The following is a 13,613-nucleotide window of genomic DNA, read 5'->3' on the forward strand; positions in this document are numbered from 1 at the left end:
GTATTAGAGGGATACCTTTTCTCCTCTAACACAGTAGCTGCTAACTGTGGCGAACTGTAGCTGCCTGTAGCTCAGTTAGCCGTGCAGCTAACCGGGATGAGTGGACCACTGGGAGGAGTTTTTCAAGCCAGGGTGGGAGAATGCTGGCAGGGAGTGGTGCCAAAATGAGCACCAGAACCGGAACCCAGCAGGCGGGCAATGGAACCGGGCTTGGCAGCCTCCCAGTGATGATGGCTTGGGAGGCTGCCCGGACTTTGACTCTAGGGACGAAGGCACAGTTGGTTCAGACAAAGACTGGAGAGCCATGAAGTGGCAGAGGACCGAGTCCTTAGCAGCTTAATTTGTAAATATACGTTATACATTGTGTTAAATCTGCTGTAAGCATTATTTTCTTTTTGAAGTAAGTGTTAAATAGCTACATATTCAAACAGTTATTGTTGTTATACGAGTTTTGTCAGTACCAGATGTCTCTCCTCCCACTGCAAAACAGACAGGAAGTTAGCTAAAACATCAACAACGCTTAAAGCAGCTTTGATGAAACAGCTAATACTTGTTTTTGTAAAATCAGAAGTTACTCCTTGCTGTCTTTTTGACGTTTTGTATGATGCATGCTGTGTTAAAATATGTTGTTCAACGCAGTCAGAATCATTAAGGTTGCGTGCCCCCACAAAAAGTTTTAAAAATTCAATTAATATCATAAACACACCATGACTAGTAGGCTAATGGCTTGAAGTAAGCACTAGGTAAATCCTTAGTCGGGGACAGCCTTAATCTCTACTAATCACATCTATGTGAGTCTCATTTTCACCTGGACTACAGACTCTGGACCCCGAGACAAAAGTGAAACGTCCAGAGGAAAAAACCCTCTTAACACAGACAGATCTCATAAAACTGCACACATGAAGGACCTGGGCTGAGAATGAGATGCAAGTTGTTCTTGCTGTGCAGCGACAGCGTCAGCCACTGAGCCACAGTACATCATTCACTTAATATACATCCATACATTTACACTTTTTAGGAATTCATTTTCATTACATCTGATGCTTTACGCCATTTGTTCCAGAAAAAAAAGACAAAAGCACTTGATGATATGTGTGAAAAATATTAAGGGACACAAACACTTTGTTCTCTGCTCAAAGAAAATACTAAAAGAGATTATTCAAATTCATGACTTATTATCCACTAGCTTATGATAGATGGTATCAATATGTTGTTTTGTCTCCTTTTGGTCGGCTGTGATGTTTTTAAAATGATTGCACTGTCCATTGCCAAACTTCTTTTCTCAGTAGGAGTGCCAGTGAAGACAATTTGCACCTCCTTTCACTTTAACTATTATGTGCTGTAGTAAACATTTATTGGGATGAATAGTGACAAATGTTAGCACTCCATGGGCACACATAGGGTTTGAAAATTATCTCTTCCTTTTAAGACTTTGGAATGATTAAATTTTGGTATGAAACACAAAGCCAAAGCCACATCAAAGTGGTCCTAAAAAACCCTTTTAGGTGTATGTGTTTGGAGGACAGACGCTGGAAGTCCACTCAGCACATTGCTCCAGCTCTATGCCAAATGACTGGAGAGTGGAGGACGGAGAGCTGCGGAGCTAGGCCGAGAAAAACTGAGCGAGAAAGAAAGATAGGTTCGGTAGGCACTAAGAGCCAGGCCAATTAGAGGTATGGATGTTCTGGACGGTGGCCATCCAGAGAGTGGAGAGAGAGAATGACAGAGAACAGAGAGTGGTCAGCAAAAGAGCGACTCATCAAAGTTTATATAGGAGAGCTAGGAGAGCGAGATAAAGTGTGTCTGTGTGCATGAATGCCTGTGTTTGTGTGAGTTAGAGAGAGAGAGATGGTTGATAATCATGACATGTGTTACACTTTATCTGCAACCTCTACGACACTCATCAGCTGTCCTCCTTATCACTCAATTACCCCGCCGCGCTCTGATCTGCGGATTTGCTTCTTTGATCTTTTCTTCTCCTCAGCTTTCCTTACGTTAACCTGAAGTGCAGCCCGGATAAGTCCTCTCTCTTATCCTCTTATAATTTCATCCCTGGCAGCAGGCTGTTCATACGCATGTTTGTATTGTGCTGACAGACACCTGTTTACGTGAATAAATTGAATATTCTGAATACTGTAACATGGCTGGAAATGTAATTAATTGAGAGAATAAGGCAAATGTGGCTGATGTCAACAATGCATGAGTATTGTCTTATTTACAATATGTTATCTAAATATTTACATTACTTCTGAATGTTTGGCAAAGCAGACTTTGAGTTTGTAGGACAGTGTTCGTCATGCTGGTCCTTGGGTCTCCCTGCCCTGCATGATTTAGATGTCTCCCTGCCCAAACACACCTGCCTCAAATGAATGGCTCTCTATTAGGCTTCACCAGAGCTTGATGACGAGCTGATCATTTAAATCAGGTGTGTTGGGGCAAGGAGACATCTAAAATATGCAGGGCAGGGATCCTTGAGAACCAGGATTGAAGAGCAGAGTGTTGTAGACTCATTTTCTCCTTTCATGGCAGACATTGACTTCCACTTATATCTGTTTGGTACAAAATCAACTTGCAGACTTGAAATCTGCTTAAAAAAACAGCCAATCCATCACAGATAACATTTAGTCTCCTTTTATTTTAAGATGAAAAGCATCTCATTGAACTGGCTCGTCACTCAAACACTATCTATTGTCATTATATAAAGCCCAATAAAACAGTTAGTGTACATCTCAATCTTCCTTTGACTGAAAATCATTTTGATTCATTCATGTTTATGTTCATGTTCATTATGTTCTACTTCTTCAAAAGCATGTTTTAATACTACTACATCAGCTTGACACCATCACTTACACTTTAATGGATAATCACGTAAATGACACAAGAAGAATGAAACACTCGTCCGAGCTCTGACAATGAACTTTACCCTGTAGCTGACTAACAGTCTATCCGCTGATAAGATCATCCGATATGCTCTACAGCTCTTATAAAACTACTACAAAATGGACTTTGTCACCTGCCGTTTGCAAGGAGCATGAATGCAGTGTTTCCCATTACATTCGTTCACTCCCACCACAGCTAAAATGGGAAAGTGAATATTATATTCTAGATAACAAAACAAGCACTGTGTGCTCAAAAATGGTAACTTGAACATCTACAATTCTATGACAACTGGGCAAACTTCATCTGCTGATGAAGACCATGTGATATGATCAAAAGCCTCTGCAGAACAGCTCCAGTGAAATTACTTCTCACCGACATCAATTATGTTTAAGAAGGGATATTTCCTGTTACCAATATTGCTTGCAGGGAGTAGGGATTGCTAAACGGGATAAACTGAATGTGAATGATGATTGAAAAACAAAAAAACGTGAATAAATATTCGTCATATCTCCCAGAAAGAGTGCTGACTTTAAATTGTCTGACGGTAATATCGAGGTCAGTCATAAGGTTAAATATCTCCGGAAGATTTTTATCACAGAACAAACGACAGATGATGATGATATTTATAGGCAATGCTGCGAGATGTATTCACAATCAGACACGCTTTCAAACAAGCTTACTGAGACTTCAAGTAGCTTATAATGATGCCTTGAGAATATTACTGAAGAGACTGAGATGGAAAAGTGCAAGTGAAATGTTCACTGCTGCAGGAGTCAATACTTCCCAAGCTGTTTAAAGAAATCTCATGTATAAACTGCCATCTTAATGTCTCTGAAAATGAAATCATCTCATCAAACATAAAGTTGATCACCTCATCCTACCAATCCCAGCTGAGGAGGCATCGATACAGCTGTCTCTTTACAGGACACTAATGTCTACTATTTTTCTCTTTCATACCATTTTTATTCTGATTTTTTCTGTTATTTATTCTATGGACTGTTGTGTTTTTCATCTGGAGCCTGAGTCTTTGAATTGAATTGAAAAACTGAATTGGTTGTGGGCATATGTGTGTGTTTGTAATGCATCAAAATCAGGACAAAGTCAGCTCAAGAATCAAAACAGCAAAATCATTACTATTAATACGTCACTGAATAATGGAGCGTTTGCTCTTCAGAGGCCGACATAAGGACAGAGAGTTATTTCTGATCAATTCCTGACATTAAGTGCCTGGGCATGTTCCCATCAGAGACGTTAAATGAAAAACACGAGGTATGAAACCCAGCCAAAATATAAATGCAAGGATAAAGTGCAGCAGTGCCAAAATCAGCTGGACACTGAGTCATCACTAATACTCTTTGGGAGGACAGGATACACCTGTGTGTGTGTTCACTGCTCAAAGCCTTTTGAAAAGACACTGTCATGCACTGCAGCTGTTAACATGGTCATGCCATTTAAACAAGCACATGTAGAAAGAGCAGTTGTAGGAGCTCTAATGCCCGTAGCCTCGGGCATGTGCAGCATCCGTGAAAGGCTCCCTGATGTGATCGTCTGTGCAAGAGTGTCAGGGCTTTCCTGGCAGACTCAATGTATACAGGCCAAGACTGTATACAGAGAAAGACTACAACCACATCATCTATAACAACATGAAGGTATGTGTGCCCCCAGAGGCTCCACAGTCATTTAGTCTACATACATTAGGTTGTCTGGTATTTGCATGAGGTTTAGCTTTTATGTGTGAACAGATATCCACTCCTGGATCAAATGCAAATTATGAGTCAGTATCTGCAGAGCAACCAGATAGCAGGGAAGGACAGCCTCCGGCTAAACTTGTTGATGTCACGCCTCCTCCTCATTAGAAATCAGCTCCTCATTCAAATTCACACACTGACGCTCCTGTAAACACAACGAGCTTATTGTATGGGGCCAAACACGCCTTCCCTTTCCCCCTGTACTGTCATATTGTCGATCTACAGGTGCTTGGAGGGGGGGACCGAGGGGACGTGAGAGGCTTTTGCTGTGAGCTTTTCCAGCAACAGGAACGCAGCCTGTAGCACAGCGTTATCAGCCTCTCCGTCATGATCTCATTCATTACAGCCACAACCTGGTTTTTAACGCCGCTGAAGGCTCTCAACTCACCCCGAGTCTGCTCTGGACCCTCCGCAAATACTCTTCCATGTCGGCCTGCGTCGCTACGGTGTCGCTGCAGATCTCTCCATAGACCAAGTTTCGACAATGAGGCTGCTGATGTGTGTGTGTGATTTTTTTTTTTTTTTCCTTTCCCCCTCCGCTTCCGAGTCCCCCCGCTGCGCTCGCACTGCAGCACTCTCTGCTGCTGTGTGCGCCGTCGGTCCTCCCCTTCTCTACGGGGTGAACCCACAACACCGAGCAGTGGGTGTGACGGCAGGAAGAGGAGATCCGACGGCGGCGCGCCCGGTGATTCAACCGCGCTCCCTGCGGTTGGGAGCCCCCCCCCCTCTCTCCCCCACAAGCCGCCCCCCCGCCACACACACACACACACACACGCACACACACACCTATCCTATCCCGTGCACAGCCTCAGCGTCCACCAATGAAACACACGGAGTGGGTGTAGTGGATGATGAATAGCGGCGCTCCAGCACCACGGACAGCAGCCGCGCACTGGCTTTACTGTTGATTTCAGCACCTTCACACTGCTGGCGCACAGAAAACAACGTCGGTGTGCCGCTCTTTCACGCGTTTCCCCCCCTATTTTTTTGCCGCAATATGATCAAAACCACAGCTACAGCTGGACTGAATGAGCACTGCAGTGTCTGGTGTGTGTGTGTGTGTGACAGGGAGCACTTTAATTAACCTGAAGGATGGCCTGTGTGAGTAACATCCAGAGAAAAGGGAGAATAAGGAAGACAGAAACACACACACACTCTCTCTCTCTCTCTCTCACACACACACACACACACACTATGGCTGGTTGGCCAACTCTGAAACTTTAATATTCAAAATGGACGAGTCATTTATCATTGGGTCACTGTGCCACCGATTTATGTTTTCATACAGCCTAGCCCTTACTGTTTAATCTATCTATCTATCTATCTATCTATCTATCTATCTATCTATCTATCACACCAATGACCCATAGTAGGCACCACTAACCTGTAATCATATCTTGGAGTGATGCTATCTTGCCCCAAGGTTTCCATGAACACAACACAAGTCATTCGAGTCATCATGTCTCAAGTCTGTAACTTCCAACTTCTAACTTGAGTCTCATGTCATCTATTTTCTGCCGAGTCATGTTGCAAATTATCAAAACAGTGACTCTAGTCCACAAAATCAAAATCCTACATAGGCCTGAGAAATGGAGAGTAAGGTGAAAGTGAAACATACGTCCTTGGAAGGGCTGCAGACCCCTCTGTGAGCGACTGGGGGAGGAAGGTGAAACGCCACATCATCCTTTGAAATTACACAGAGTTCTGGATTCTGCCTCCTTCGTCTTCCAGAGGTCATCAAGGAATGAAAAAAGGAACTGTCATGAACGTAAAGGTAACCGTTTTTAAAATAGCATGTAAAAGCACACAAAACGGAGTTAAAATACACAGAGATTTGTTGCTGGTTGAGTTTGAGAGCAGCTCAAGAAATTTAAAAGATGAGGTCATTTAATGCATTTTGTCTCAAAGCAATGAAAGTTTAGTCGACGATGATTGTTGTGCTGACTGTGTGAAGGATTGAGTGTTACCAAAAAAACTATAATCACAGGATCAGAATAGATGACGATAATCTTCTTACAAGAGGTCATGAACGTATGTGTGAAGTTTTAACAGTGAGAGACATGTTAAGACAGTATACAAACAGTAATACTCAAACATATGCCAATGTATAAATGTGTGTTCGTGTGCCTTTTCTCTCCTCCCGGCTCAGCCTTTTAGTTCAGGTCCACTTTCACTGGAATCCACCCGATCACCATTCTGCAGTCAGCAGAATGATGATCTCTAAAGTATGTTGTGGTTTTGTATTTGTGGCGAAGGCTGCGTTAGTGCACCATCAAGATGGAGAACCCAAAGGTCTCTGTGCTCTCAGACCAGAGTCAAGCCGAGCATAATCAAGATCACTTCCTGTCACGGTCTTCAAAATAAAAGCCATATTGATTTTTAAAGTAAAACAGAATGAGAATAAAGTGATAGTGGGTTCATTTGTATATGTGTTTTTAAAGGAATCATTTTACATAGTATGTTACCTGAAACATGTCTCCACTTATTGCACTAGAACAATTCATCTGCTTTTGACATTTTCCATTTGAGATAACCCGATGCAACAATGTGTCCTTTGCCTGTGAGGAGTTAATAAGACGTCTCTACTTCTTTCTTTTCCTGTGTGATCCTTCTGTGTTGACGTACTCTCTAATGGGATTATACAAAAGCCTGATGTTTTGCTGCTGATGCCTGAAATAAAATGTTGAAAAAAAGAAACTGCTGATGCACTGATGAAATGAGACAGCTCTGCTTGGAGAAACACAAAACCAAACAGTAAGAACATCTAGAAATGACAAGTTTATCTTCAATAGTTGTAGCAAAATACACAAAGAGTTCAGGGTTTGAGGTGAACTTCTGTACGCATTATCATCTTGATGAATGACTGCTGTGAATAAAGCAGCTGACAGCAACGGACAGCCTGTAACGACAGCTGATGTGGAGGAACCGACCACAGTTTGGTCACTGTGCTGGAGTCTGTTGCAGCATTATTAGGGCTAGTTTGGTTCAGAATGCCCTCACAGCCTGTGGAAGCAGGGTGAGGGTGGACGAAACCTCACATCTATGTGGACTTTTACATTAGGAAAACTAAACAAGGAAATCTGCTCACAAGTGGACAAAAGATAAGAGGGCCTCAGTTTGAATGTCATCATGCGAGAAGGTCACCTGAGCGATGCTCAGTTCAGTAGGAAACCTTTCAAAATGTTTGGGCTGTCTTCAGTGAAAACACAAGCAATATGAAAGATATACACACAAGTTAGTGGGTCATGAAAGGTACGAAGAGGCAGCTTCAGAGGCCCCCTCAGTGTCCCTCTGAATTTAGTCACTGAAAATTAGAAAGATAGCAAAGCTGTGTGTGTAAGAGAAGGATTAATGGTCATATTTGGTCAAGTTTATAAAGCATACTGTTGCTGTTCAGGCCTTGTCTGTCTAATCAGTCTGCACTGGCATCAATGTGATTTTTTAATGAGAGCCGAATTTATCACAAAAAAATGAGTCTGTTTCTTTATCACCAGTGAGGTGCATGTGCCTTCGACAATTCACATTTTAACCCACAGGTTAATCAGGTCAAAGGTTTTGGCAAAGCTTTATAATAACCATCATTAATAAATAGGGGTGTAACGATACATCGATCCGGATCGATATATCGGTTCAATGATCAACGATCCAAGAGCATCGATGCAAAGTGAAAACATCGACTCATATTGCCATCGTTAAGATACGCCTTTATTTTGAAATTCCCATGGCACGTCTGTAGCAGCTCCTTTCTAAACAGTGCTTTCTTTTTACTAAAAATAATAGACTGTTTTCCATTTAAATGTGTGGATCCAATGATAAAATAATATTTCCACTGAAAAGTTCAGTAATAAAATTATCAAAGCCTGTTTAACTGATTGTGTTAATTGGGCATATGATATCGTCTCATACCAATCGCAGGCCCCTAATCAAACCGTATCGTGGCAGACTTTTTGATATCGGTAAATATCGTATCGTTGTCCAAAGAATCGATATAATATCGTATCGTGAAGAAACTTGCAATTTACACCCCTATTAATAAATGGTAAATTTATAGATCATTAAACTTCAGTTAACAGTTATTTCACTGTTAACAAACAATGAAATGCTTTATAAATTGTTTTGTTGCATTGTTGTAAAGTTGCAACTAAAGTTGATAATACTTTGTAAATGGTAAATAAATACTACGTAGCTCATTTATAAACATTATTTGGATGGCCATTATAAAGATGCAACTGATGTTTATAAACCTTTACAACTGCTTTATAAAGCATTTAACTGTTATTACCAAATGTTTGTTTTTTGAGCACTACTGCAAACCCTTTAAAGTTAAAACTTATATTGAATGTGGTAAAATCTGTTTAATCTGCCAGTCTGTCCATTTGGATTCATGTTATTTTGTCCACCCCATAGACAGTATTTCCAAACAACATGTTACGACCTTAGCTCAAAATGATGTTACAAATTCAGATGTTTATGTGTATATAAGTCTTCATTAGCTTTGGGCCAAATAAAGGAACAATCCCAGGTTCTCAGTGACAGCATTTATTCATTTTGTTGTTCTGGAAGTTTTGGGGTCAGAGAGTTTGGGAAGAAGACTGAGAGCTTCATCTGCAGCAGTGTTACTAAGTTTGCCGCTGTGATGAATAATGATGATCCAGCTTTACCTGAGCTGACTGAGAAAACTCTTGAAGGCAACAGGCAGACACGCTGCAGCTTTGATCCATTAGTGCTCCCGCCTGCTCGCTCTTTTATGGGAAAACAGAAAGATCTGCCGTATTTTGCCTCTGAATGATTTCCCATTACACAAGTAAGGCTTACAGCGTCTGCACAACAGTCCTAAACTGGTTTAATTTTCCATTGAAAACAATAGGCCTCGCTAATTGATTTTAATGGCTCTCTCCGCGACGATGCGCCCCTTATGACTTGGAGAGAGGTCTTTAAGATTATTATTATTAGTATAATTGCCATTACCCCCACACTTTCCCTTTGCGAATGGGAGACAGAGAAAGAATATCTTTGCCCTTAAGCTGAACAAATAATTATTAGAGACAGGAAACAAACAGACGACCGTCATTCACACACGCGCGCGCGCGCGCGCGCACACACACACACACACAAACGCTCCACCTTAGACTAGACCCCCTCCTGGCGACCCTCATTCCCTCCGCCGCCCTCTCCGTGCAGCGTGCCGCTTGTAATTTATGCAAAATTAATTGATACATCTTTTATAATTGATGTGCTGTAAACTTAATGAGTAATTTATGTAATTAGTCAATTAAGGATAATTCCAGCATATGTTCCGTATGCCCAGAAGGTGTGCTTTACAACTAGTTATTTGTCCAGGAGTTGGGTGCAGGCGAAGACTGTCGTAGACTACCTAATTAATTTTGTTATGCAGATCAGCCACGGTGTCTATTTAACGGCCCCCTTTGTGAAAACAGATTTAATATTGATCTTTCCCGGGCGTTTAAAGAGGATGCTTTTACCCGTGTTGGCCTCTGAGGGCCTCGGAGTTTCAAAACTCATTTTTCAGGCACCAGGAAAACAATTACGCAAAGAAAACACACACACACACACAAAAAAGAAAACACAAGCACAACAACGACTGTCTTTATTTAGCAGCGGTTATATATATATAATTGTTCACTGTTTTTCAAGCGAAGTGGCACTAAAAGAAGTGATTTCCTTGCAATTACATGATGTCTTTAAAATATGCTCTCCGTCGACACAGTTGACCTTTTGAGTGGGCTTGAAGGACTGAGACATAACGGGAGAGATACACCGGCTAATTAATTGACACAGTTTTGAATATTCATACCTAATACAGCGAGCTTGCCCTTAATTACATTGTTGGACTTCTCTCCTAGGAGGCTAAATCACGGAAGGCTTAATTATTGTAATGTATTCGGGGGCCCACCGGGGCACCGGAGAAGACAGGAGCCGTCAAGGACCCAGTCATGACACCTGGCTGGAGAAAAAATACACGGGAAGGGGAGCAGCTTTTGTTGTTCTCCGCTGAACAGAATTCAGAGCAGGGGATGAAGTTTGTTTACATCCTTGTAGGATTCACCGGAGAGTGTTTGAACAGACAGACAGCCGCCGGACTCCCCTCTCAGCAATTAATCAACAACCGTGCCTCCCTCTCTTTCTCCCTCTCTTTACCATTGTGTGTGTGTGTGTGTGTGTGTGTGTGTGTGTGTGTGTGTGTGCGCGCGTCTGTTTAAGAAGCAGAGGAGTAGCGCGCTGATGATTGTGCGCAAAGGAAGACATGATTTATTGTTTGCAAAGTCTAAAAGTGCAGTCGAGCAGATTTAACAAAGAGGTTGCACTCTATATATTCCATTCTTTACTGTTTATTTCCTCAAGTGAAATTCGCTAAGAAGCCGTTTCAAACGCGCATTCTCTGTCAGGATGGTTTCCAATCACGTTATCTCAGCATCATTGAACAACATCTCGATTTTTTAAAAAACAGGCAGTGCGCTTTCGGAAATGTTTACCGCGAGCTTTATATGCAAAGCGACGGAGAAATCCAACACCGTAACATTACAGCATGGAGCTTATTTTTCGACCGGGGAGGTCAAAGGTCACGGTCAGGGAGCTGCTGGGGTTGTTTAGCGACTTGCTGAAAGACATTTAGAAGAATGGCCCCCTTTAAATACAGTTTAGTGGTTAAAATCAGTCACTCGGGTTATTTTCTGTCCCTGCGCACATTACGCAGGAGTCTTTGATTGGCAAACAGGAGATTAGAAGCGAACGCGTGTTAAACGCACCACCCACCCCTCATTTTTATTCATTTCTTTACCCCATCTCTCTCTCTCTCTCTCTCTCTCTCTCTCTCTCTCTCTCACACACACATACATACACACACACACACACACACACACACGCAACCCTCTGCTCTCCCCTGACGTGTCCCCTAAGTGTCTGGATAATAGATAACAGAGCCAGCGACCTGCGGGGGTCTTACAAAAACGACGCTCGGCGAGTGGGAGCATCGCACAAGAGGAGAGGAGCACACACACCACAGACAGACAGCGAAGCAGGCTGGCCCCTCGCATCCTTCAAACGCCGCGGTAACAGGGGGAAACTGAGGGGACCTCTCAACTTTTACGCACAGAGACTGACTTTTACGCACAGCGCCAAGAGCATAATCCGACAGAGAAAAGTCTTCAGAAGAAACTCTCTTGGGATGCAGGAGCCTCTCAAGGACCTTACCCAACAGCAACGGGCCTTGAGGCTAAATTGTATTTATTAATCAATTTCAAACTGATCAAAACTGATGGCTCAGAACTTTGGAACATATGCGTCAGATGGAGACTGATATGAAGACCGTCAAGTTAGCTCCTTAAAATACAGAATTTGAAATAGAACTTTAAAGACTTTTTTTTTATTTAACATTTCAAACTTCAAGAAAACAGTAACCAGTCATGCCTCGTCCTGGGAAGAACTCTTACAGCGACCAGAAGCCTCCATACTCCTACATATCCCTGACAGCGATGGCTATCCAGAACTCCACCGAAAAGATGCTGCCTCTGAGTGACATTTACAAGTTCATCATGGACCGGTTTCCGTATTATCGAGAGAATACCCAACGGTGGCAGAATTCCCTGCGACACAACCTCTCCTTCAACGACTGCTTCATCAAGATCCCTCGGCGGCCTGATCAGCCAGGAAAAGGCAGCTTCTGGGCTCTGCATCCGGACTGCGGTGACATGTTTGAGAATGGCAGCTTCCTGAGGAGACGGAAGCGCTTCAAGGTGCTGCGCGCTGAGCACATGGCCTGCAAGAGCTCCCCGATGATGCATTACTTTCACCATCACCACCACCACCCGGGCAGCAAGCTGGGCACGGCGTCCGCCCACCACGACCACACTGCAGGCCCGGCGAGCACCGTGGGTCGGCTCCCTCACTTTCAGGGTTACGGGGGCATCACTTGCGCACAGCCCGGCGGGTTTAAACACCCGTTCGCAATTGAGAACATTATAGGACGGGACTACAAGGGCGTGATGGCCAGCGGGCTCCCCCTCACCTCGGTCATGCACCACCTGGGTTACCCGGTGCCCCCGCAGCTCAGCAGCGTGGTCAACTCCATGTGGCCGCACGTCGGGATGCTGTCGGAGTCCATGGGTGGCGTGCCCGTGCCCGCATCATCCGAGTACGCGCCCTTCAGCATGTCAGCAAAAGGCCTGTACCACAATGCCAACGGGCAGAGCCTGCCCGCCGTGCCCGTGCCAATAAAACCCACCCCATCCCTGGGTCCCGTGCCCGGTTTGACGGGGCTGCAGTCCGGCCCGACCCAGCTCTGCTCACCGGCCTCAGCGATGGAGAAAAGTGATCTGCTAGAGGGGAAAGGCAACCCTCTGCACCCGGCTCTACTGCTGTCCTAACCGGGTAAATTGCGGGTCATTTTTGAAAAGTAACACCAAGAAGAAGGACACTGTTATCGCATAAAATAAATCAGCATAGTTTACGTTAAGTGCAGCTGTAGGAGAGTTGTTAAAAAGTAAGGTTAACATTTTGCTGTGTGATGAATTTTTCATTAGACCCATGTTGATTGAAATCATAATTTATTTGCACAATTTGTGAGGGCATTTACCACATACTGTAATGTGGCACTGATAAATACAATCAGACAAGTAGATACGCTAAACCCAAAGAAAGCTTTGATTTAGGAGACAAACAATTCTTTTCCAAATGCAAACCAACAACTCTGTTTCTATTTTTCCTCTTACTCTATTTATTTTATTTGAACCCACGGCCGGCCTGTCGGCTAAAGACAAAATAGGCCTTCATGTTGTTTAATTAGGCCTGTTGCACTTTTTTTTGTGTGTTACTTATCGGTGCATTGAAAACGTTATGCTTGTATTATAACACTATTTATCTGAGTATATTTATAAAGAACTTAAGACTGAATCTTATTTGTTGTTGTAGTTATTTACTCGTTTTAATCTCCACACGTTATTCGGGGTTTTTCACTGTTGGCACATC

The 13,613-nt window shown here is 43.1% G+C and overlaps 2 protein-coding genes across 7 annotated transcripts in view; one reads left to right on the forward strand and one right to left on the reverse strand.

Moving 5' to 3' along the window:
* Positions 1 to 5,317, reverse strand: part of LOC311261414 (uncharacterized protein) — a 38,261-nt gene extending 32,944 nt beyond the window's left edge. For all 6 annotated transcript variants that reach the window (XM_084360016.1, XM_084360015.1, XM_084360014.1 and 3 more), the window contains exon 1: positions 5,017 to 5,317. In XM_084360016.1, coding sequence (XP_084216142.1) covers positions 5,017 to 5,055 — 39 coding nt within the window. In that variant the 5' untranslated portion in view covers positions 5,056 to 5,317. The remainder of the gene's footprint in view (positions 1 to 5,016) is intronic.
* Positions 5,318 to 12,052: 6,735 nt separating this feature from the next.
* On the forward strand, positions 12,053 to 13,012 carry foxb2 (forkhead box B2; the record flags this gene model as incomplete). Its single annotated transcript, XM_084359740.1, has 1 exon — positions 12,053 to 13,012. One exon carries the CDS (start codon positions 12,053 to 12,055, stop codon positions 13,010 to 13,012), a length of 960 nt encoding a protein of 319 aa, XP_084215866.1.
* Positions 13,013 to 13,613: the final 601 nt, after the last annotated feature.

Source organism: Pagrus pagrus (genome assembly GCF_965226575.1).
Source record: "Pagrus pagrus genome assembly, chromosome: 8".
In the NCBI taxonomy this organism is placed as follows: domain Eukaryota; kingdom Metazoa; phylum Chordata; class Actinopteri; order Spariformes; family Sparidae; genus Pagrus; species Pagrus pagrus.